Source organism: Dipodomys spectabilis, unplaced genomic scaffold (assembly GCF_019054845.1).
Source record: "Dipodomys spectabilis isolate Male_0828 unplaced genomic scaffold, ASM1905484v1 ptg000092l, whole genome shotgun sequence".
Lineage (NCBI taxonomy): Eukaryota > Metazoa > Chordata > Mammalia > Rodentia > Heteromyidae > Dipodomys > Dipodomys spectabilis.
The window spans coordinates 14,310,167-14,334,959 of NW_024870769.1; the positions used below are offsets into that span (position 1 = coordinate 14,310,167).

At 42.7% G+C, this 24,793-nt stretch overlaps 1 protein-coding gene and 1 pseudogene across 1 annotated transcript in view; one reads left to right on the top strand and one right to left on the bottom strand.

Annotated features, from left to right (window-relative positions):
• The window catches only part of Vopp1 (VOPP1 WW domain binding protein), an 88,491-nt gene extending 66,934 nt beyond the window's left edge, over nt 1-21,557 (bottom strand). Inside the window, exon 1 of the mRNA XM_042685051.1 lies at nt 21,399-21,557. Within this exon, the coding sequence (XP_042540985.1) occupies nt 21,399-21,452 (54 nt within the window). The 5' untranslated portion in view covers nt 21,453-21,557. The remainder of the gene's footprint in view (nt 1-21,398) is intronic.
• Nucleotides 21,451-23,403, top strand: LOC122112117 (annotated as a pseudogene).
• Nucleotides 23,404-24,793: the final 1,390 nt, after the last annotated feature.

Below are 24,793 nucleotides of genomic sequence, written 5' to 3' on the forward strand. Positions count from 1 at the left end.
GAACTTAAGCAAATACAAAGGGATCGACATAATCCCCTGTATCCTATCTGACCACAGTGGAATCAAGCTAGCTCTCAATAACAAAGCATACCGCAGAAATTTCTCTAATACATGGAAATTGAACAGCACACTCCTTAACAAGGCCTGGGTAACAGAAGAGATCAGAGAAGAAATAAAGCATTTCCTAGAACTCAATGAAAATGAAAACACCTCACAAAGAAACTTGTGGGACACAGCAAAAGCAGTCCTGAGGGGCAAATTTATTGCCCTCAGTGCCCACATCAAGAGAATGGAGACAGACCAAGTAAATAATCTCATGTTGCAACTAAAACAGCTAGAAAAACAAGAAAAAATGGGACCTAAAGCTACTAGACGAAGCCAGATAACCAAATTGAGAGCAGAGATTAACCAATTAGAAAATCAGAAAACCATAACCAAAATAAACCAAACAAAAAGCTGGTTCTTTGAAAAAATAAACAAAATTGATGGCCCGTTGGCAAGATTAATTAAAAAAAGAAGAGAGGAAACCCATATTAATAGGATTAGGGATGCCACGGGAAACATCACAACACGTACCCAAGATATCCAAACAATTCTAACAGACTACTTTCAAAAGCTATACTCTCTAAAGGAAGAAAATCTGGCGGAAATGGATGCATTTTTAGAGAAATACAAGTTACCCAAACTGAGCAAAGAAGAAGTTAACCAATTAAATAAGCCAATATCCTATAATGAGATACAGGAAGCTATCAAAAGTCTTCCAACAAAAAAAAGCCCAGGACCAGATGGATTCACAGCAGAATTCTATAAGACCTTTAAAGAAGAACTAATACCCATACTCCTCAAGCTCTTCAGAGAAACAGAGAAGGAGGGAGCTATCCCAAACTCATTCTACGAAGCCAATATCACACTCATCCCCAAACCAGGCAAAGACCCAACCAAAAAGGAGAATTACAGGCCAATCTCCTTGATGAACACAGATGCAAAGATCCTTAACAAGATTCTAGCTAACAGAATCCAGAAACACATAAAAAAAATAATACACTATGATCAGGTAGGCTTCATCCCAGAAACACAGGGATGGTTTAACATACGTAAGTCAATAAATGTAATCCAGCATATCAACAGAGCCAAGGTCAAGAATCACATGATTATCGCCACAGATGCAGAAAAGGCCTTTGATAAAATTCAACATTCATTCATGCTAAAAGCTCTGGAGAAAATAGGAATAGAAGGAACATTTCTAAAAACAATAAAAGCCATTTATGACAGACCAATAGCCAATATTATACTTAATGGGGAAAAGCTACAACCAATCCTCCTAAAAACAGGAACAAGGCAAGGATGTCCACTGTCTCCACTCCTCTTCAACATAGTCCTAGAACCCTTAGCCAGGGCAATAAGGCAAGAAAAAGACATTAAAGGGATCCGCATAGGGAAAGAAGAAGTGAAACTATCCCTTTTTGCAGACGACATGATACTATACCTCCACGATCCCAAAAATTCCATCCCCAAACTTTTAGAAATTATAAGTCACTTCGGCAAAATAGCAGGATACAAAATAAACCCACAAAAATCAGTTGCCTTCCTATACACTGATAACGCACAGGAAGAGAGGGAAATAAAGGGAGCAACCCCATTCACAATAACCTCCCCAAAAATAAAATATTTAGGAATTAACCTAACCAAAGATGTAAAAGAACTATTTAATGAGAACTATAAAAAGTTAAAGAAAGAAATTGCAGAAGACACTAGGAAATGGAAAGACCTCCCATGCTCCTGGATAGGCCGACTTAATATAGTAAAGATGGTGATACTTCCAAAACTAATATACAAATTCAATGCAATTCCTATTAAAATCCCAATGACGTACATCACTGAAATACAGAAAACAGTCCAAAAATTTATATGGAACAACAAAAGACCTAGAATAGCCAAAACAATTCTAGGGGATAAAGACAATATGGGAGGGCTATCCATGCCGAACTTCAAACTCTACTACAGAGCTATAATCACAAAGACAGCATGGTACTGGCACAAAAACAGACCCGAAGACCAATGGAACAGAATAGAAGATCCAGATATAAATCCACAGGCCTACAGCCAGCTGATATTCGACAAAGGAGCCAAAGACATACAATGGAAGAAACAGAGCCTCTTCAACCGCTGGTGCTGGGAAAACTGGGCAGCCACATGCAGAAAACTAAAAGTGGACCCCAGCCTATCACCATGCACCAACATCAACTCAAAATGGATTAAAGACCTTAACATTAAACCTGAATCTCTGAAACTACTGCAGGACAGAGTAGGAGAGACACTTGAACTAATAGGCACAGGAAGGAACTTCCTGAACAGAGTCCCAGGGTCACAACAAGTTGGAGAGAGACTCGACAAATGGGACTACCTTAAAATAAAAAGCTTCTGCACAGCTAAATCTATCGCAACTAAGCTAGAAAGACAACCAACTAATTGGGAAAAAATATTTACCAGCAATATATCAGACAAGGGGTTAACATCCTGTATATACAGGGAACTCAAGAAACTAATCCCTCCCAAACCTAACAAACCAATTACTAAATGGGCAAGGGAACTAAAGAGGGACTTCTCAAATGAAGAAATAAAAATGGCAAAGAAACACATGAGGAAATGTTCATCATCCCTGGTGGTGAAGGAAATGCAAATAAAGACAACCCTGAGATACCACCTTACCCCAGTCAGAATGTCCCACATCCACAAATCAGCCAACGACAAATGCTGGAGGGGATGTGGAGAAAGAGGAACCCTATTACACTGCTGGTGGGAATGTACACTTATACAACCACTTTGGAAAGCAGTCTGGAGGGTCCTTAGAAAGCTAAAGATTGACCTCCCTTACGACCCAGTCATACCACTTCTAGGCATCTACCCTGAACAACAGGAACCAATATACAAGGACACGTGCACCTCCATGTTTATTGCAGCACTGTTCGCAATAGCTAGGATATGGAAACAACCTAGGTGCCCCACCACAGATGAATGGATCCAAAAATTGTGGTATCTATACACAATGGAATATTATGCAGCCATTAGAAATGACAAAATAATGGCATTTGCAGGGAAATGGATGGAGCTAGAAGGAATCATGTTGAGCGAGGTAAGCCAAGAACGAAGAGACAAACGGTACATGGTCTCCCTCATAAGTGGATGCTAAATCCAAAAGGTTAGGTGATACGACAAAACTAACAGGACTTAAGAAACAAAGAACTCCCGCTCATCTGGTTGAACCACTACTAAATATCCTCATGCTGCTGATCACAAATATGGTATATAACATGTGAACACTGTTATATATTACAGACTGTGGTAGACAATTTGCTCCAGGAAAGTTAGAATGAACTTGTGACTTTGAAATTATGTAATCATTTAATCACAATCAAAAAAAAAAAAAAAAAGAACCTCGGGGAAGGGAGGGAGGGAGGGGATGGTAGGGGGAAAACAATGGAGGGGGTAACAATGTTCAAGAGGAAGTGTACTCATAACCTCACTCATGTAACTGTAACCCTCTGTATAGTAGCTTTACAATAAAAAAAAAAAAATTAAAAAAAAATAAAATAAAATAAAATGTTCAATTAGTAGAAGTAGGGTAATAGCCATACAAGGATTCTGTAAGGCACTCTATAATTTTTCCATAGATCTAAAATTACCTAAAATTAAAACTTAATTACAAAAACATTCCTATGCTGGGCACCAGTGGCTTATGCTTACTCAGGAAGCTGAGAACTAAGGATCACAGTTCAAAGCCATCCCGGGCAGGAAAGTCTAGAGACTTATCTCCAATTAACCATCAAAAAAGCTAGAAGTGGAGCTGTGGCTCAAGTGGTAAAGCACAGACCTGAGGGGGTGAGGGAAGGCTCAGGCCCTGAGTACAAGCCCCAAGACGGGCATACACAGACAAAAATAAATTCGTATATATTATGCCCTTCCTTCACTAAATATACAAGGCCCATTGGCCTTGTGGTGGAAGAGGTGGCAGAGTCCTGACAGCTAAGGTCACAGTGTCTTGAAGGTAATGTTAGGTACAGACATGGTAATATTTGGTAATATTTGATCATCTTATCTACAGATTATATACAGGCAGATCCTCAGCCTGATGGGTTCCTCGGGTCCCTAATAAATGTGTGTTTCAGGCACTCGATCCAGCATGCCTCTGAAACCCAGAAGAACAGCCTGAAGCTTACAAATGAATGAAACCATGGAAGCAGAGATTGTTCTGTAATTGGCTCCCAGGTGCAGCATGCCCTTGACCAGGTTACTCCAGCTGCCCTGTCTGGTAGAGACCAGGCACATCATAATCTTTCTAATCTGGGTTTTAGCAGTCCCAAGTGAGCTGTAGAGCCTCAAGGAAAGTCTGTGTGGCTTTCAGAAGTGGTGGGGGAATGGATATTGACTCCATGTTTTCAACTAAGATGTGCTCACATCCAGTCTCAACCCTGTCCTGCCCCAGTCTGAAGCGGTAGACTAAGGAAACTCCAGGTGACCAGACAAAATATGCTTGCAGGACCAAAGTTTCCCCCTGCCCACACTCAGGACAGAATGAGAGTGGAAGAGCAGCCTGGTACTTTCTGGAGCCAAATAACAGACACACAAACCCTAAGATAGCTTGTTTTATAGTGAAATCTCACACTTCTCTGACATTTAAGGATAGGGACCTTTAATATAAACCTAAGCCTCTGTGTTCCTATGAATCTTTGCAAACTCTGGGAAGTTGAGCAATCTCATGTAAACTCAAGAAAAGCAGGTAAACACTTTTCCAGAGAGCTCTGTACACGAAGAACCAAGTGTGTTAATCATTCCATTCCTTGCTGAACAGACAGACCTACTGGAAATTGGATCTGCATGGTGATCTCTAACTAACCATGCATGGATGTGTTTTGTTTACCTCCTGTAATAGTTTTAAGAAACAGAAACTTACCAAGCACTCACTGGTGGCTCATACCTGTATACCTAGCTACTCAGGAGCCTGATATCTGAGGATTATAGTTTGAAGCCAGCCCAGGCAAAAAAAGCCATGAGACTCTATTTCCAGTTAACTACCAAAAAGCTGGAAGGGGAGCTGGAAGTGGTGGAGTGCCAGCCTTGAGCAAAAAAGGTAAGGGATCTCATCTATGGCCTGGGATCCTCATATCTCAGTCTCCTGAGTAGCTTGGATTATAGATATGAGCCACCAGCACTCAGTCCAAAGTTTTCAGTTAGGTCAAAGTCCTTGGGATATTAGAGCACAGAACACTCAGTACCATGGACAGTAAGCATACCATTTGTAGATTAAAAAAAAAAATTGCCAGGGGCTGGGGAGGTGGCTCAGTGGTAGAGTGCTTGCCTTGCATGCATGAGGTCCTGGGTTCAATTCCTCAGCACCACATAAGCAATAAAGAAAAAAGCCAGAATGACGCTGTGGCTCAAGTGGTAGAGCGCTAGCCTTGAGCTGAAGAGCTGAGGAACAGCGCCCAGGCCCAGAGTTCAGGCCCCACGACCGGACCCCCCCCCCCCCCAAAAAAAAAAACCCATAAGCTGAGTAGTGCTGGTGACTCACACCTATAATCCTAACTATTCGGGAGGCTGAGATCTGAGGATCACGATCATTGTCTAAAGCCAGCCTGGGCAAGGAAGTTCATGATACTTTTCAGATAACCATAAAAAGAAAAAGAAAAAAAAACCCTGGGAGTAGAGCTGTAGCTCTAAAGTGGTAAAGTGTTAGCATGAACAGAAAAGTTCAGGGACAGTGCCCAGGCCCTGAGCTCAAGCTGCACGACCAAAAACAAAACAAAGAAACAAAAAACGCATTCCCCATAGTGTGGATGCAGCACAAAATGCACATAGCAAAATCAAATTCTGAGTGCTCCCAAGCCTACCTTCTGAAGCAAAAATGTACATGAACGATAACAAGGAGAAGAGAGGTCTAAGTCCATCTTCCTATGGGAAGAAACACTGTGTGGGGGAGGCAAACGAAGAGCTGGACCCATCAGAGTCAGAGGTGGAGGATGAGAGCCTGTCTTGGTATATAGTAGGAAGGCAACTAGAAAAACACTGGAGGAGAAAATTGAAGTTGAAGAAGAATGACTATAACATAGGTGTTGGGTTGGGAAGCTGAGTCAGGAAGATTCTAAATACAAAGCCATCCTGGACTAATTTTTTAAAAAGAGAGAGACGTTGTTCGAAAAGATATGGATTGGAAGTTTGAGATCAATGAAGTAGGTAGAAGGTCACTAACCCTGGTGAGAAGAAGAAGGGGGTTGGATGTATTTAGGAAATGTTTACTTTCTCCCAGTTCACTGATGACCTAGACAAATTAGAAGTACCTTTTGAATTTAGACATAGCAAAGAGGAAATGAAGGTAAGTTTGCTGATTTTAAAACCCCCAACTGTCTCTTTTCCCAAGAGTCACTAATTGCTTTAAAAGGCTGCTCTCTTCATTTTGTTTAAGGATGAAGCAGCAATTACTTCACCATTCCCATCTTAAAATTAAGTGGCTGCTCCTATCAGAAAGCAGAATGGCACATGTTAAAGGACAGTAACTACCACTGATCAGGCAGACCAACAATGTTCTCTGAATATGTAGCCTTCTCAGAGATGATGTAGCCTTTCTGAAAGACAGGCATCATTTCCCCAAAGCTACAAGTGAATCCAGGAAAAAGACAGGCAACTTCTATTTCAGGGAGAAAGTACTAAAATCAGGTCCACGTGGCATGAACGTTGCCCTTTCCCCACATTACAGGATCACTAAATACTGGGGAGGTATTTAAGTCACATCACTCAATCTCCTCCTTAAGGCAAAAGTCTGAACTCCTAGGTGTCCTTTACTCAGAGGCCAGACATAAGGCTGCACATTGGAGCTTTGTCTTCCCAAGAGGTCTCCTGGGGGCTAAGCCACTTATAAGCGATGAAGCCCAGAAACAAAGTAGGATTTCTTAGACTGTACCCTTTGAGCCTGGGGGGAGGGTTGGGACATACATACTGATGAATGCAAATAGACAACAAAGGCTCAAATACTTTAGGGAAGAAAGTCAACTGAAATCTGTCCCTTGGAATATTCTAATCAATCAGACTGATGTTTTTTGTCTAGGCTTCAATGCTGTTGCTATAGCAAAGATGACAACACTTTGACAATATAATTACAAGTGTCAATCTTCCTAAAATAAATTAAACCTGGAAACATTCAGAGAGGAGGAGTATAGACACACAAGTTAATTATATCTCATAACCTCATTCCGAATGTATGTGTTACCCAAGCATGAGGCATTGTTAGAAAGAAATTGTAGTTCATCTGTTACATAAGCTATTTTTAAATATAGGACTAATTGATTTTGTCAATATGAGAAGTTGGGGAAAACAGTTTTCAGTGTAATTCTTAGTGATTATTTCTACCACCTAACAAACTTTTCTTGGGGATACATTTTCTTTTTATTAGTAGTAGTGGTAGTATTTATTTTAAATGTGATGAATAGGGGGGTTACAGTTCTATAAGGAAGGTAATGAATACATTTCTGCTTGAACAGTTACCCCTTCCCTCATTTTCTCATTGGAAATACATTTTAATTTCTACTTCTGTAGCTCTTAGAAGAGTTGCCAATAAAAATCCTATAAAGGGTCTGTTTCCCAAATAAGACTGGCATTGGAAGCTGAGGGGTGTTTCCCAATGCTAGAGACCCAGAGATGACTAGGTTTGGTTGTGAACTCAACTTTCTGATTACAAAACAGATGAGATTTACATCACAGAACCAGGCTAATATTTTTATTTTATTTTAAATATTTACTGCAGCCGGGGTACCAGTGGCTCACATCTGTAATCCTAGCTACTCAGGAGGCTGAGATCTGAGGATCACAGTTCAAAGCCAGCCCAGGCAGGAAAGTCTGTGAGACTCTTATCTCCAATTAACTATCAGAAAACCAAAAGTGGTGCTGTAGCTCAAGTGGCTCAAGAGCACTTACCTTGAGCTGAAGAGCTGAGGGACAGCACCCAGGCCCAGAGTTCAAGCCCCACCACCGACCAAAACAAACAAAAAAAATTTACTGCAAAGAAATCAATAAAGCAAACTGGGGAGGGGTCAAAAGTAAATGCTTTTAACAGGGCACCAGTGGCTCACACCTGTAATCCTAGCTACTCAGGAGGCTGAAATCTCAGGATTGCAGTTCAAAGCCAGCTTTGGCAGGAAAGTCCATGAGACTCTTACTTCTTGTTCACCACCAGAAAACCAGAAGTGGCACTGTGTGGGGGCTTGAGCAAAAAGAGCTCAGGGACAGCCCCCAGGCTCTGAGTTCAAGCCTCATCACCGACAGACAAAAAAAAACGTAAAAGCTTTCAACCCATTCCCTGTTCTCATGCCACAACAACCTACTATCCTCAGGTTTGTCCTCTTAGACTATGAACTGCATGACTCCAGCAGTGCCATTTACAAACACTATGTTAGGAGGATTCAAAGGATGGATGCATCTTGGCCACCCCAGTGGTGACTTATGATCTTGGATCTCTGTCATTCTCATCATTTGTGATTTTCAAAACCCAAAAGTTGTACAAAATTAATATTATCAGTAAAAAAAAGTCAGGACTACCCACAGAAGGATACTTCTTCATGCCCATATACTACTGACAAGATAGGATCTAAAACTTTTATTAAACTTACTGGCCAGTTCTTATAACATAAAACAAGATTATAATAGTGATACAGCAAAAGAAATCATCAAGAAAAGAGAATTTACATACTGCAGAACATCTGTGCAAACTACTCATCTAATGAAAGATCAATATCCTGACTATGTATTTATATATCTATAATAAGTAAGTGTATATATTTATATATAACACTTATGTGCAAACAATTCAGCTAATGAAGAATTCATATCCTGACTACATATATATATTACATATCATATTATACATATACTATATATTACTCAACCTAACTGCAAAACCCAATTTAAAATAGGCAAATGACCTGAGTGGACATTTCTTTAGAAAAGACATTCAATTGGCCAACAAGTATATGAAAAAATGCTCATTAATGATCATCAGAGAAATGCCAAACAGTAACACAGCATGACACAGCAACTTACCCCAGTTAGAATAGCTGTTATCAAAAAGGCAAAAACAGCAAATGCTGGGCAGGATGTGTTGAAAGCAGAACTCTCACACGCTGTTGATGAGGCTGTAAACTGATACAGCTTTTATGGCAAATATATAGAGATTCTTCCAAAAACTAGAGCTACAGCTGCCAGATGACATAGCAATTCCACTGCTGAGCCTACCCAAAAAGGAAGGAAGCCCAGCCTGGGCATCTGCATGTCTATTGGAGCACTATTCATAACAGCCAAAATACACACCAGACCTCAGTGTCCATCAACAAATGAGCAGAGAAAACATGAAATGTAGACACAATGGAGTACTATTGGCCATAAAAACAATGAAATTTTATAATTTGTAGAAACATGGAAGTAATATAAGCCAGGCACCAGAAGATAAATATTATCTCTCTCTATACACACACACACACACACACACACACACTTTGTATATATATATATATATATATATATATACATATATATATATATATACACATATACACACATATATATATATATAATCCCATAAATGCATACAATTATTGTGTCAACTGAAATTTATTATTTTTTTGTCAGCCATGGGGCTTGAACCCAGGACCTGGGCACTGTCCCTGAAATTTTCTACTCAAGGCTAGCACTCTACCCCTTAGAGCCTCAGTTCCACAGACTTTCCTGCCTGGGCTGGCTATGAACCACAATCCTGAGATTTCAGCCTCCTAAATAGCTAGGATTACAGGCATTAGCCACCAATGCCCAGCTGAAAAAACATTTTAAATTATGATGCTTTCATACATATGAGGGCAAGGCTATACCATACTGCTGCCAACATAGCACCTGGATGAGGTCAAGAAGACAAGAAGAAAAAGTGTGTGAAATCAGAACGTGTTCATCTAGGAACTCACAGACCACAGAAGACTACTCTGAACTAACCTAAGGTTATTGGAAATTTTTGCTTAGATGAATAGGATATCATTAATGGATTTCAAGTAGAGAGGGGACAATAGTGATCAGAGTTTTAAATGATCATATAGGCAGAGAGGGGGAAAAAAACTATTCTCAAGGGCTATACACAGGAGAAAGGCCTGGATTAGACAGATATGAAGAAATGGGGGCCAGGAGAGAAACCTTCTAGAACCTTCAGTAAGGTAGCTCAGTAGCAGCTTTGGGAGAATACAGGGAAGGTGGTTGTCAGTATCACTGACTAAGACAGAAATTAAGGTAGGGCTTTCTGGGAGGGTAGGCTGCTTAGCCTTGGCAATTGGATCTATAAATGCTGGAGCCTAGCCGAGAATTTGGGGGTTAAGAATACAGATTTAGAAGACAATAGCATAAATATTGTCATTGCACTTTTTAGGTGTGGATGAAGTACCTTAGCATTCTTCATAGAAGAAGAGTGAGTCCTCAACTAAGCCTAGGAGACATCCATGTCCAGTTTCAAACAAGAGGACTGAGGAGCAGGAAGAGCCACTGAGGAGAGATATCCTGGTGCTTCTTGGAAAGGAAAACAATCAAGCAAAAGACAATCTTCCTAAACATCTGCCATTTTCAAATTCAACCATTTTATTGGAATATGCTTCTAAGCCCAAAGTAAATCCCTCTTGAGACTGAAGCTGCACATTGAAATAGACTTTCAAAACAGAACCAGCCTCAAAATAAATGGCCAGTCTGCCTACAGCCTTTGGAAAAGTATCAGAAAGGGAGAGAAACAAACTGTGGGAGTTGAAAGGCAGATGAGGATCAGAGACTGAGGCCTATATTCCCAAGACTTTCTGGACCAGGAAGCCCCCTCTAGGAGCTTATGCTCAAAAGATTTCACAGATTTTACACTAGGCAGATACCCAAGAATACAAAGAGTTGCTGGCCCAGATGGAGTATCTACCTTACATCTGAAGGAAAAACAGAATACAGATTTTACACTAGGCAGATACCCAAGAATACAAGGAGTTGCTGGCCCAGATGGAGTATCTACCTTACATCTGAAGGAAAAACAGATTTGTCTTCCTGGATATAATTTTCTAAGGTTTAATGGTATTATGCAAGATAAAATGGCAAAGTCAGAAGAAAAGGAAATAGTCGAGGAAAGTGTGGTGCTTTCAGCAACCCACAATGAGCAATTTAGGTTGACCAGACTAGATAAAGATCCTCAATATTCATCTGTTCATCTGTGAAAAAGTAAAGATGACTGGACCTGTCTATACCCAGAGATGTGAATACCATTAATTTGCAGTGGGGACTAGGTCAGGTCATTGGTCAAAACCTTTTTAGGCCATTTGAATATGCAGGCTATCGAAGGACTCAGTTTATGGATTTTCTACTGATATGGGTCATCTTTCTTAAAACACACCTGCCTTAGAACTCAAGCCTACTCAAAGTGCTAACCTTGTGGTAGTACTATTTGCAGAAATGTCTTAAAAATTAATTCAGACAGTTTTTAACAAAATTGACAGATCAGAAACAGACTTTTAGGCATAAATATGTATTTTCTCAGAATAAAATTCTGTAGAGAAAGTACAAGTTCAACCAGTAAGAGTTCAATGAGTAAGGCAAATGCTACCATATTTCTGTGTTACAGAAGATGTCTGCATTTTTTAAAGGAAAGATAATGAGTATCAAATTGCTAATGGCATGTACAATCCACAGAATAAATTAAAAGAGTGATGCTACAGTTTATTTGAAACATGTCTTTACAATACATGAGGAATCAAATCTTTTGCAACCATTTAAAATCAGTGGTAAAAAAGATTACATACTCACCTAAAATGATGTTAATGGGACTCGAATTTATGAAAATTACTTAAGAGAATATAAAAAAACTGACCTCTTTAGAGCCAAAGAAAAGGGTTCCAGCTAACACTTGAACTAAAAGAAGGAAGGGAGCGATCGATGGAGGCAGGGAGGGAAGGAGAAAGAGGAGGGAAGCACAGAGAGAAAGAAGAAAGGAGATGGGAAGGAGGAAGAAGGGGAAGAAAAAGGAGAGAGGAAAGAGGAATGAGGGAAAGGAAGAAGAAAGGAGGAAGGAAGGAATTATAAAAGGAGGCAAGAGAGAAGTGGGAAGGAGAAGGGAAAGAAGAGAGGGGAGCAGGAGGGAAGGAAAGGAAGAGAAGTTGCAGGGAGGAGGAAAGGAAGAGAGGGAGGGGGAGGGAGGAAAGAATGAAGGAAGGAAGAAAGAAAGGAAGGGAAGGAGGGAAGGAGGGAGGGAGGAGGGAGAAGGGGAGGGGCAGGGGAGGGAGGAAGGGAAGAAAGGAAGAAGGAAAGGAAAAAGAAGGAAGACTTTTCAACAGATTCTAAAATCTGCGGGAGTGTTTGGAATTTATGGTGAGGGCAATGGAGAGAACTAAGATTAAAGAATCTATCTAAAAGAAGCTGCTGTTTTAGAAGAGTGTCCTTGGCTATACACAGGAATCCAGACTCAACTTTTCTATTCATGTAAATGAAGTAAAACCAAGAATTAGAACTTTCCACAGAAGCAATATCATCAAGAATACCTTCCCCCCTACACACACACACACTCAAGCCCATAAAGATCTAAGACCAGTCCTCATTCTCTCCATAACACCATATGTTGATTCTTTTGATGGCAGTGAAACATATCACGAAAAATGAAGGGGGGGGGGGGGGGGGAGGAGAGAGACTGATAGTGAAACCACCGAAAAAGCTAAAGGGTTTTTCCTCAGTGCTCTGAGTTGATTAAAAGTCAGCATATCTGAATAGTCTACAATGTAAGTAAGTGGGCTAATTGGTACTCTTTTATTGTTTCACCAACAGCAGAAATTAAGAATTTTTGATACAAGCACGTAAGACCAGCCTTCCCCTCACTCTTCTAAGTCAATGACATTCTAAAAAAATGCAGTTATTAAACAATATGCTAACGTAAGCTGCCCTTCTGTGCAGATAAATAGCTGTATCTTGGCAGGGAACTAGGAATAGGAATTCTGTTGGGAATGATTGCCCATATTCTTAACTTCTCAATCCAACCTGTGGCATCAGTTAAAAATCCAAGTGGGAGATCTTCCTCAGAGCTTCCATCAATACTAAACCATTTCTCTTTTCATAGAAGAACCAATGAAGTCAGCAAGACCTTAAATGGTCTTAAGCAACACTAAAGGTCTCAGACAATACACAAACAACAGAGATCCTATAATATATGGTTGTGTTGCCATCAAAACATGAGATTTTCTAGCACCCAGATAACCTCTGTGCTTTAAGCAAGTAATCCATCAAGAGAGTTCTGAGAACACTTTTATCGAAAGCTTTGAAGTGCTCTTTTATAAAATAATTTTTCTTTTTTTAAATACTTTTATTGAGATTAGGTGATTACATAAATTTCACATATCTCACAGTATTGTGGAATAGTGATACTTAGTTAAAGTCACAAACACATTTTAACCTTCACAAGGGAAACTGTCATTCATTATCATGGTCTATAAAGTTTGTGAATTCTATGAGCTTTGACAATACAAGTATTTCTTCCACATCAGGTCAATCCTACTTTCTTGACTTCACTAAGACCTTCCTTGTCCACAAAGCCACTTCCAGATTTTTCTGTGATTAATTGGAAATTATAGACTTTACTGCCCATGTTGGCTTCAAACCACAATCCTCAGATCTCAGCCTCCTGAGTAACTAGGATTACAGGTGTGAGCCACCAGTGCCTGGCTCTAGAGCTTTACTTTTGCCAGAGCCTTCATCTCAATTTCCTAGCAGTCTTCTGGAAGAGAAAGAGGTGTTACCTCCATAAGCTGTCTCCACCACCCCAGGGTCGCCATGAAGAGGACAGGGCATCCTCTCACTGGGATGGTGCCTCTCCCTCCCTCTCTGCCTAATCTGTCCCCTTTTGCCTCTGTCATGATGACAATGCTAATCAGATTTCACTTACAGAACACAGTGTGCTTATTGTTCAAATAAGTGCCCACAGGAAACACTGGGACAAAATAGAATTAGCTGTGTCCTTATTCCTTCTAAAAGTTCACCAGCATTTCCCCTCTAACACATAGCTCCATAATCAAACACAATCACAGGGTCATGACAGAGTCTAAGACAAACAGACATAAAGCAACCTTGTGGACAGCACAAAGGTACTGTACCATCATGAAGTCAACAAAAGGACAAACAAACATGACAGGTAGGCCATGGGTGCTGGTGGCTCATGCCTGTAATCCTAGCTACTCAGGAGGCTTAGATCTAACAATCAAGGTTCGAAGCCAGCCTGAGCAGAAAAGTTTGTGAGATTCTTATCTCCAATAAACTACTCAAAAAAAAAAGCCGTAAGTGATGCTGTAGCTCAAGTGTTGGAGTGCTATTCCTGGGCAAAAGAGACTCAGGGACACACCCAACCCCTAAGTTCAAGCCCCAAGCCTGGCAAAAGAAAAAATAAAGATCAACAGGTACCTAAAAGGTAATGATCTGAATATCCTCTAAGAGATGCTTGGGGGAAGAAGGGAAAATTCCCTGTGGCTTGTCACTTTAGTGAAGATACTATTTTATGCATCACAGAATTTTGTCAGGAAAATGACATTCTCCCCACAAACTGACTCATACTCCTAAAATGAGCACTCAGGTTGAAATTAGTTTTATGACTGAGGGTTTTTTGTTTGTTTGTTTTTTTCAAACTAAAGAGCCAAACAATTTTTTGTTCCACTATTAACCACATTCTGAATAGGGTCCAACTGGACTCATTTTGAGTAGCCTTTTCCTAGGACCAATTCTTTCAAAACAATGGATATTCTCTATAAATTGTTAAGTGCTGGAAAATTTTCAACCTGCAGTTATGAGAATGGTGAAATGATTCAAAACCACACCCTAGCAGATTGTTGATGATTCACACCTGTAATCCTAGCACTGAGGAGGTTGAGATCTGAGGATCACCATTTAATGCTAGCCCAGGGAGAAAAGTCAGTAAGACTCTTATTTCCAAATAACCACCAAAAAGCCAGAACAGAGCTGTGGCATTAGTTTTATGAAAAAGTAAGGGACAGTGCCTAGAACAGAAACCCCAGTACAGCATACACACACACACACACACACACACACACACACACACACACACACACACACACCAAACAAACAAACAAACAAACAAACAAAATGGAATTGTACTAGTCAGTTTTCTATTGGTGTAACAAATATCTGAGGTAAATCAACTTAAAAGGAAAGGTTTATATTGGCTCATAGTTTCGGATGATTAATTCCATAGTGACTTGGCCCTGCTGCTTGGAAAATAGTGTGGAGGGAGCCTACTTCTCCTGGTAGACCTCTCCTATTAAATATTCTGCCAACAGCACCATGATGAGGGCCAACCATTCCACACACGGGTCTTTGGGGGCATTCTAGATCCAAACTCTAGCAGAACTAAAGACAGACTGAAGATACACATGTCCATATTTCATACTTGATAGACTATAATAGTTATAAACACAAATTTTATATGCACAAGGAAAACAGACAATCATGTGACTTGCTTTCTGGTGACATTTGTTGTTTTTCAGGGCTCTGGAACCATATTTGCAATGATTTTGAGCTGTATTTATGCTTGCACCAAACTCAAGTGCCTCCTCTTGACTGCCCATAATTATTCACCTTCCACTCTCCTATTACATTTCTACCCAGCTCTTTCCCTCAAAATTATATACTACTGGAGCTGGGAAGGTGGTTTAGTGGTAGAGCACTTGCCTTGCATGCCTGAGGCCCTGGGTTCCATTCCTCAGCACCACATAAGCAAAAAAGAAAAAAAGCCGGAAGTGGTGCTGTGGCTCAAGTGGTAGAGCGTTAGCCTTGAGCTGAAGAGCTAAGGGACAGCACCCAGGCCGAGTTCAGGCCCCACAACCGGACCCAAAAAAAAAAAGTTTAAAAAAAATTATATACTACTAATCACTATTTCCCATTGTTCAACTTATTCACCCAAATACTCATTGAGTTTCTTACTGTATATCAGGCACTATCCTAGGATCTGAGAACATTACAGGTTTTTTTTTTTTTTTAAAAAAGTATTAAAATCTTTGCCCCTAAACTGCTTTCAAGACAGAAGGTAAGCTGGGCACCAGTGGCTCACGCCTAAAATCCTAGCCACTCAGAGGGCTGAAGATTGAGATTTGAGGTGAGCCTGGGCAGCAAAGTCCATGAGACTTTTATCTCCAATTAATCACCAAAAAGCCTGAAGTAGAGGTGTGGCTCAAATGATAGAGTGCTAATCTTGAGTGGACACATGCAAGGACGGTACCCAGGCCCTGATTATACAAGCCTTGATGCTAAAAAGAAAAAAGAAAAAAGACAGAGGGTAAATTGCACTGCACTGTAGTTTTGAAGGTGATAGATACTGTGAATTTGGGAAGGGAAGAAATTAGTTGATCAGAGTTAGGTAGGCTGGGAAAGGAGCTGGTCCAGAAAGTTTAAATAGTTTCAATGTGGGCCTCACCGAGACATTTGAAAATGTTGATCCATACTACGTAATAAAAGAAGGTTCTACAAAAGTTAGTTGCATCCTGGGACTAAAAGTGATTGTTACTCCAGTCCTGTCCTTCCTCTGTATTTCTGGAGTTGCTTCGGCCCAGTTAGACTTCATCTGCACAAGCTAAATGAAAGCAAAGACTCAGTAGACCCCTGGCTCTTCATGAACCTCCAAGCATTTCCTAAACACCTGGCCACCAGCTTTCTGCACTTAAGAAAGATGCCCTTGCCTTGTGTTTCAATTAATTCATTTGTCACTGCCACTTCTCACCCATGGGTGCCAAGCCTCCTTGCTGCTTCCTGAGATAAATCTCCTCAGGCTTCTTTTTCATTCAGATTGTACAGATTCTAAAAACTCTAAGAGTAGGAGGGATGAAAAGGCTTATTTCAGAAACTTGGCAGCCAAGGGCTGCCACATTTGTTGGAATTCTAGAGCATGAAAAACTTGGCAAGACAAAAGAAAAGAAGGAAAGGAGGGAAGGAGAGAAGGAGGGAGGGAGGATAGAGAGAGGGAAGAAGGAAAGAAAGAAAGGAAGCCAGAAAACAAGCAAGTAAGCATAGTCTTAAACAGAATTTGGTTCTAATTTTTAGATTCCTTGGTATCAAAATACACAGGCTGTCTTATTTTTCCTAGTTTCAAAAGGCAATGTTCAGCTGGGCAATGGTGGCTCATGCCTGTAATCCTAGCTACTCAGGAGGCTGAGATCTAAGGATCTCAATTTGAAGCCAGCCTGAGTAGGAACGTTTGTGAGACTCTTAGCTCCGGTTTATCACCAAAGAGCCAGAAGTGAACCTGTGGCTCATAATGGTAGAGCACTCCCCTTTGAGCAAAACACCTAAGAGACAAAGCCCAGGCCCCATGCTCAAGCCTCAATGCTGACACACAAATAAAAGAGCTGCTGGGCGCCGGTGGCTCATGCCTGTAATCCTAGCTACTCAGGAGGCTGAGATTTGAGGATGGCAGTTCAAAGCCAGCCCAAGCAGGAAAGTCTGTGAGACTCTTATCTCCAATAAACCACTCACAAAACCAGAAGTGACTCTGTGGCTCAAGTGGTAGACCAGTGGCCTTGAGCTGAAGAGCTGAGGGACAGTGCCCAGGTCCAGAGTTCAAGCCCCACGAAAAAAAAAATATAGTGCCCATTTTCTAGTTCTCTCTTCTATAGTGACTACCCCTTTTCCAGTCCAGTAAGGGTGGCTTTTGTAGAAAACACAAGGCACTCGCTTAAAGTGGTAGCACACACAGGTTTCTGAAAGAGGTTACCCTGAGCAAAAAAAAAAACAGTGACACCTGTTTTTTAAAAAAAATGTAAGCATAGTAATTAATGCCTTCAAATGAATGCCTTCAATCCAAACTTTTCTGGAGGCAAAGGTCAGAAAATCAGCTAGAGGAAAAACGTGAGATGCTACTTAAGACAAAATACCAAAGCAAACTAGAAGTGTCAGGGCATTTGTTTAGCCAAGCATTGAGGCACTCCACTCAAGCCCGAGTATTATAAAAGGAAAATAATATGGCAACATAAAAATGTCTAGGTTTATTCCAGTAGAATAAAGCCTTTCTCAGCAGGACTAGTACTTTCGAAAGTCTACAACCTAGCCCCTAGAAAGAGACTTCAATGAAGACATTTAGAAAACTACATGCTGGGAGGAAAAGACCCTGGGGAGATGGTGGAAGCTCCAAATGCTCAGGATCTAATTAGTCTTCAATTTCAACCAAAGTGCAATCTGGAGTTCCGTTTTGTTTTTGTTTGGAGGGAGGGTATATGTGCTGTTTGTTTTGCTTTTTCCCGTTGGTTGTTTTTAATTTTCTGCTGTGGCTTAGTGAAGGCCACTGGGAATTACTCCTCCAGGACCTCTAGGAGCTAGCTTCCTGTAAGGACTGTTTATGGGACTTGTCATCAGCCAAACTGGCAGAACAGAAGAACTGAACTTTAAAATGGTATGACTCAAGCCAGGCTTGAGGTTATAGACCTATAGTCTAAATAACCGTGGCTACTGAGGAGGCTGCGATCAGAACATGGAGATTTCAACCTAGCTTGGGCAAACCAATCTGTGAGACTCTTACCTCCAATGACATATCAAAAAGCCTGAAGTGAAGACATGGCTCAAGTAGTAGAGCACAAGCTGGGAACAAACCAGCTGAGCAAGAGCGCAAAGCCCTGCATTCAAGCCTCCCTCATGGCACAAATAATAATAAATGAATGAATTTTATGACTCAAAAAGGGCTTTAGGCTTCTTCTAACTCATGGGAATCAGAGCCTGCGGCCAGCTTCCCATATTTGTGGCTCAGGTCCCTTGTAATGCACTTCAAGAGGAACTGTGCTGTTCCTTTAAGATTGCGGTCTGGGCTTTAGGGATTAAGAAAACACAAGTTTCCCAAGATCCCTTGGTATCTACTGTCAGGCACACATTCAACTTAACTTTCCCATGCATTATACTTTGAGTGCTAAATTAGATGGGCCCTCTAACAAGGAGTAGAGTTTCTCCAGGGAGACCAGCAAAACCAGACTTCCTCAAGTCTACCCCTGCCTAGGGATAGCAATGTCCAAATTCCCTCCCTACCTGAAATATGGGCCCATTTTGGAGAGGAAGTTTGCTTGAGTTTACATCCCAGCACCACCTCACTTTACAGCAGTCAGGCTGGTGACAAGTTATTAAAAACCTCCCACTAGAAATAACAACAGGGACAGAAGGATTTGCTAAGTAGATTAATGAGTTAAGGTTTTTAAAGGACTTACGACAGTTCCCAGCACAAGATAAACATTCTGCAGGTACTCTCTGAGAAAATAGGCATTTTTTGTTGTTGTTGTTGTTCTAGGGTTTGAACCCAGGGCCTAGCATTGTCCCTTAGCTTTTTCTGCTCAAGGTGGTGTTCTACCATCCAACTTTTTGCTAGTTATCAGCCCAGACTGGATGTGATCCTCAGATCTCAGCCTCCTCATTATCTAGGATTTCAGATGTGAGCCATTAGCAAGCAGCCCCACAGGATTGTTTTTATATAAATAACAACCTATGATTCACTTCACTGCTCTAAGTGTCATGGAAGGGATGTGATTCATAAGGTTTTAGAAATCTGAACAAATGACAAGAACGCAAGTGTTGAAGCACTTAAAAAAAAACCCATCTCTGTGTATCACCTTTACCAAAATAAAACAAAAAACCCACATTAAATATCAATCAAGGAGAACATTTTGAAAAGAAACAGGAAACCTTTGCTATGATGGCACCTTGAGCAAAGAGAAACTTTTCCATCAACTTCTTCTGTGTGGGGGGGGGGGGGGGGTGGGGAGGTGGTCATGGGGCCTGAACTTTGAGCCTGGGCACTGTCCCTCAACTCTTCAGCTCAAGGCTAGCGCTCTACCACTTGAGCCACAGCACCACTTCCGGCTTTTTCTGCTTATGCAGTGTTGAGGAATTGAACCCAAGGCCTCATGCATGCAAAAGCAAGTACTCTACCACTGAGCCACCTTCCCAGCCCTTTTCCATCAACATCTGATTCCACACAATTAAAACATTTTTTAAGGCTGGGATGTGGCTCAGAGGTAGGGCGCTTGATCAGTATACAAGAGGCCCAGCAGAGAGAAAAAAAAAAAAAAAGATAAAATAAAATTCAAAATAAAATAACAAGAGGCTGGATGTTGCTTGGTAGCACAGTACATGTCCAGCATGTTCACAGCCAGGGTCATCACCAGCATCAATGGGGGGAGTGGGGAAGAGGGAGAGAAAACACTAAGATTTTCTTCAACATTTTTTTTCCTTTGGTACGTGTGTGCTGGTACTGGGGCTTACACTCAGGTCCTGGGCACTGTACCCTAGCTTTATCTGCTCTAGGCTGGTGCTCTACCACCTAACCCACAACTCTACTGCCAGCTTTTGGTGATTCCTTGGAGACGAGAGTCTCTTGGCTATGTCTTCCTCATCTTCTAACTTCGACCCTCAGATCTCAGCCTCCGGAGTAGCTAGGATTACAAGAGTGCGCCACCAGCGCCAGGCTTCTCCAGCAATGACTAGCAATTGCTTTTTAATACCTGGAGAACAGGGAATCAGTCCATCTGCACTCCTCAGTTAAGGGAGTTTTGTTTTGTTTCTTAAGCAAGTCTCCAAAGCAGAGGGGCGGAGATGGTAAGTTAATCATTGCCCACTGACCCTGACTCCACTCAGAATCTTTTCCCCCCAGAATGAAGCTGAGTACGGAAGCGCCAGGCTGGAGATGCTCTCGCCCGCACGGGTGGCCGGCTGGCGGGGATGGATGGAACTTCTGCAGCCGCCGAGCGCGGCGGTGCCCACCCCGGCCAGCCCCGGGCTCCGGCGCCGGCGCTGCGCACCCACTCCCCGCGCTCCTCGGAGACTCGGGTGGCACGTCAAGGACTGCGCTTCCTTCTCCGAAGCAGGACCGTGTTCGTCCATCTTGGCAATTTCTCAGTCGTCCCTTACGTTTCTCACTTCCCCCTCCGCCTCCAGAACCTCGCCTCCCTCCGAAGCCGCCCGCGGTCTACCCCAGCCGGACGGGCTTCGCGCTCCGGCCCTTAGTGCCGGGACCGCTTCTGGGGACCCTGAACTGGGATCTCCGGTCCCGGGCAGCACAAAGGTCACTGCCGGGCGCGGCGCAGGGGGCCAGGGGCTGCCCGGCGAGGGTGGGCGGGGAAGAGGAAGCTCGGGGAGGAGGGGGCCCCCCGGCCGCCGGGGTCCGACGCCTTCCCTCGCCGGACACGCGCGGACCCGTGGGCCGGCGGCTCCTCCCAGGGAGACACACGCGGGGTCTGGGGGATCGCGGCTGCTCTCGGGGGGCCGGGAGCTCGGATCGGCTTCCCCGGGGCTCCCCGCATTGTTGGCGGCGGCGCCGGCAGCGGCGCGACTCCTACCTTCACCAGCAGCCCCAGCAACAGCGCCGCCGCCCTCCGGGGCCAGCGGCCCATGGCTCCTGCGCGTCCTCCCCTGGAGGCGGCTAGCCGGGTGGCCGGGGCGGGGTGGGGCCGGGTTCCCGGCGCGATAGACAGGCGGGCGGACTCGGAGCAGCGAGCCCGGCGCGATCCAGCCGGTGACTGGCAGACGCACCGCCCTCGGCCGCCCAGACGCGCGCCCGAGCCCTGCGCGTGCCCGGCCGCCACGGAGGCGCGCGCCCGACCGCCGCTAGCGCAGGGTTCCCGGAGCTCGGAGGGTACGGGTGGGTGGGGGGGTGTCTGGGAGGGGGGGAGTTCCTAGGCGCAGGATCCGAGCCCAGGGGGTGAGTGCGCCCTAAGGGGCAGGAGGGGTTCCACAGCTTGGCGAGCTGCGGGGTCTCCTCTTCTCAGGGACATCATCTTGTCACCCCTTAACCACAGGAAGGCCCAGGAAGGTTTTCAAAGATGCAGGATCAGCATGGTGCCGCAGGCTCAGGCCTGTAATCCTAGCTCTGCAGAGGGTTGAGATCTGAGGATCCAAGTTCAAAGCCAGGCAAGAAGGTCTGTGAGACTCTCATCTCCAATAAACGAGCAAAAAGCCAGAAGTGGAGCTATGGCTCAAATGGTAGAGCACCAGCATTGAGCACCCAGGCTCTAGTTCAAGCCCCAAGACAGGCACACATACATCCTTGCACACACAGCCTCCCGGGGGCCAGAAGAGAGAGAAGGTGGGGGAGGTCACTGCTGCAGAAGGAAGGGGCTTAGTGTGCCTGCTTATAGTTTTGGCTCTCCTCTTGGGGGACATGTCAAAGGGAAACCCAAAGCCTGAGTGACTGAGAAATGGAAGGCTTCTTTCTATACCTCATCTAAATGCTGGTGTATCTATCTCTATTAGAACTCTGTCACAGTTGAGCCCACAAATGGAAAAGAAATGTACAAATGGACACGAATACTTCTTGTGAAAAAAAAGGGGGTGAGGGGTTGGATGGGGAAAAAAACCTGAAGGGAGAAAAAATATATTTAAACAACTAAGATACATAGTGTTGCATGCAGAGACCAGGACAACAGAAAAAAACAAATACAAATAACCACTGCTAGAGTGAAAACCTCAACTAGGTTTCTATCCAACCTGTCAATCTCCATGTCTAGAATTTCTTTTCTTTTCTTTTTCACTGCAGAGTTTTACTTCCTATAATTGGTATAAAGTTAGAGTGTTGACTGTGCCTTCCCCCAGGCTGATAACTCTCCCTTCTATTCTCTGAGCCTTTAAGAGGTGGTAGCTGCATGGAGAATGGAATGAGAATAGAAGGGACAGCCAGGCAGGTTCCTTGTGTACAAATTAGAAGGGCATCAAGTATCACTGAAACAGTAAGCAGATGAAGAATCTACTTACTACAACAACCTTCTAGTTGACTGAATTGGTATTAAAATAAATCCTTTGGACTTGTGGGCCACTAGTCTAGCTCCTTGGTTTCTGTGTCAGGTGAAGATATGGCAGGCAGAGTATGTGCCTTCACCCCATCCATGACAACTCCATTCCTTTCAGATCTGAGACCGACCATCTGCTTGGGAAATGCCCTCTCCCTCAGGGAGTAAACATCTATGCTAGCCTGAAGAAAAAAATAGTTTCTTCTTCTTAGGCCATAGCATATCAGTTATCTAGAAATACCACATGGGGCAAAAGTCTTCAGGAGAGCCTAGATGAGCTCTTGCATCTCAACAGTTCATTCCCTAACTTGTCCTCCAAGGTGGTTTGTTTTTTTTCTACTTCAGTTTGATAAGGCTATTGATTCAGCATTGGCTCAGAGGGCCCGGAACAGAGTCAATTTCAGGGGCTCTCCAAATACACACAGATCTGTGATGATGTGTGTGGGCTTTTGTATTGAATGGTGTTGAATTCAGAGATGTGATAGAGCTTATTAAAGTGGATAAAGTGGAAATTGTAGGCTGTGACAGTAAAAATGCTGGTTCTAATACTAAAAAGTAAGTAGGAAGAAAATGGCTTTTTAAATGCCATCTCCTGTTATTACTCATCATTTTTTGAAGAGAAGCATAGAAAACACTTCTAAAATTTATTCTAGCATTACAAAAATGATGGCATTGCACTATCAGGGAATACCAGCAGAAAGAAGCTTAAAACTCTTCATTTCATTCTCATATTTTTATTATACAACATGAAGAGCCATGACTGTATGCCTGCACACGCTGCTCCTGTGGCTTAATAAATTCATTATTAAAATGCAAAAAAAGAAAAGAAGTTCTTTGATCATTTGATTGGTGCAGATGTGGACACAAACCAGACAGGCTTAGCTACCTGCGAATAGGAAAAGACCCATAACTTTTGAAAGCAAGTAACTGGTGCTGGTGGCTCATGGATCTTAATTTTACCTATTCAGGAGGCTGGCTCAAAGCCAGCTAGGACAGGAAAATATGTGAGACTCTTCTCTCTAATTAACTACCCAAAAGCCTGAAGTGGAGGTGTAATTTAAGTGGTTCAGTGCTAGTCTTGAGCAGAAAAAGCTCAAGGACACCACCCAGGCCCTAAGTTCAGGCCCTTGGAGTAGTACCATACAAACAACAACAACAAAGATGGACTTGGCCTGCAGCTGCTCTATGAAATGTTATGGAGCCCACATGAAAAAGAATTGTCATTTATTTACATTAACTCTGGTTAGAGCACTAGTCGGAGCTTCAAGGAAAACTCACAAAATAAATAAAGCAAGGGCCAAAAAGGAATTGCTGCCCCTAGTAGATAAACAACAAAGTAAGAGAGAGAGAGAGAGAGAGAGTGTGTGTGTGTGTGTGTGTGTGTGATGGTTTCAGTGCCAGAAAGAAAAACAAGAGTAGAGCATTTGGAAGGCAGATAGGGCTGTCAATGAAACAGAAATGTGGTTCCTTCTCCTTTGGCAAATTGCAAGGAATAGAGACTTTACAGGCAGGACAGAGAGTCAAGAAACCTATGAAAAAGGCTCTGAGCCATTAGCAGCCTGGCCAGAAACTTCCCAGTCAGGATGGGTTGGGCTGGATCTCCATGTTGCCATAGAAGGATGAGATCTGAACTCAAAGATGACATAGAGATCCAGATCTGGAGTCAATTGTAAGAATTATGAATTTAGTTCTGAATAAAATAGGATAAAATTTTTGGGTTTTGAGCTGAAAAATATTATGAGGATCACAATAACTGGAGACTTGGGGCAGGATTGGAAAGGGCTGAGCAGTGAGGAGATGGCTATGATTGATGGAAGGTATCTTGGTATCTGCTTGTCTCTGCCCTCCATACTCGGTGCCATAGTTGTTGTTTGTTGGTGATGGTGGTTGTGGGGCTTGAACTCAGGGCCTGGGTGCTGTCTCTAAGCTTTTTCACTCAAGGCCAATGT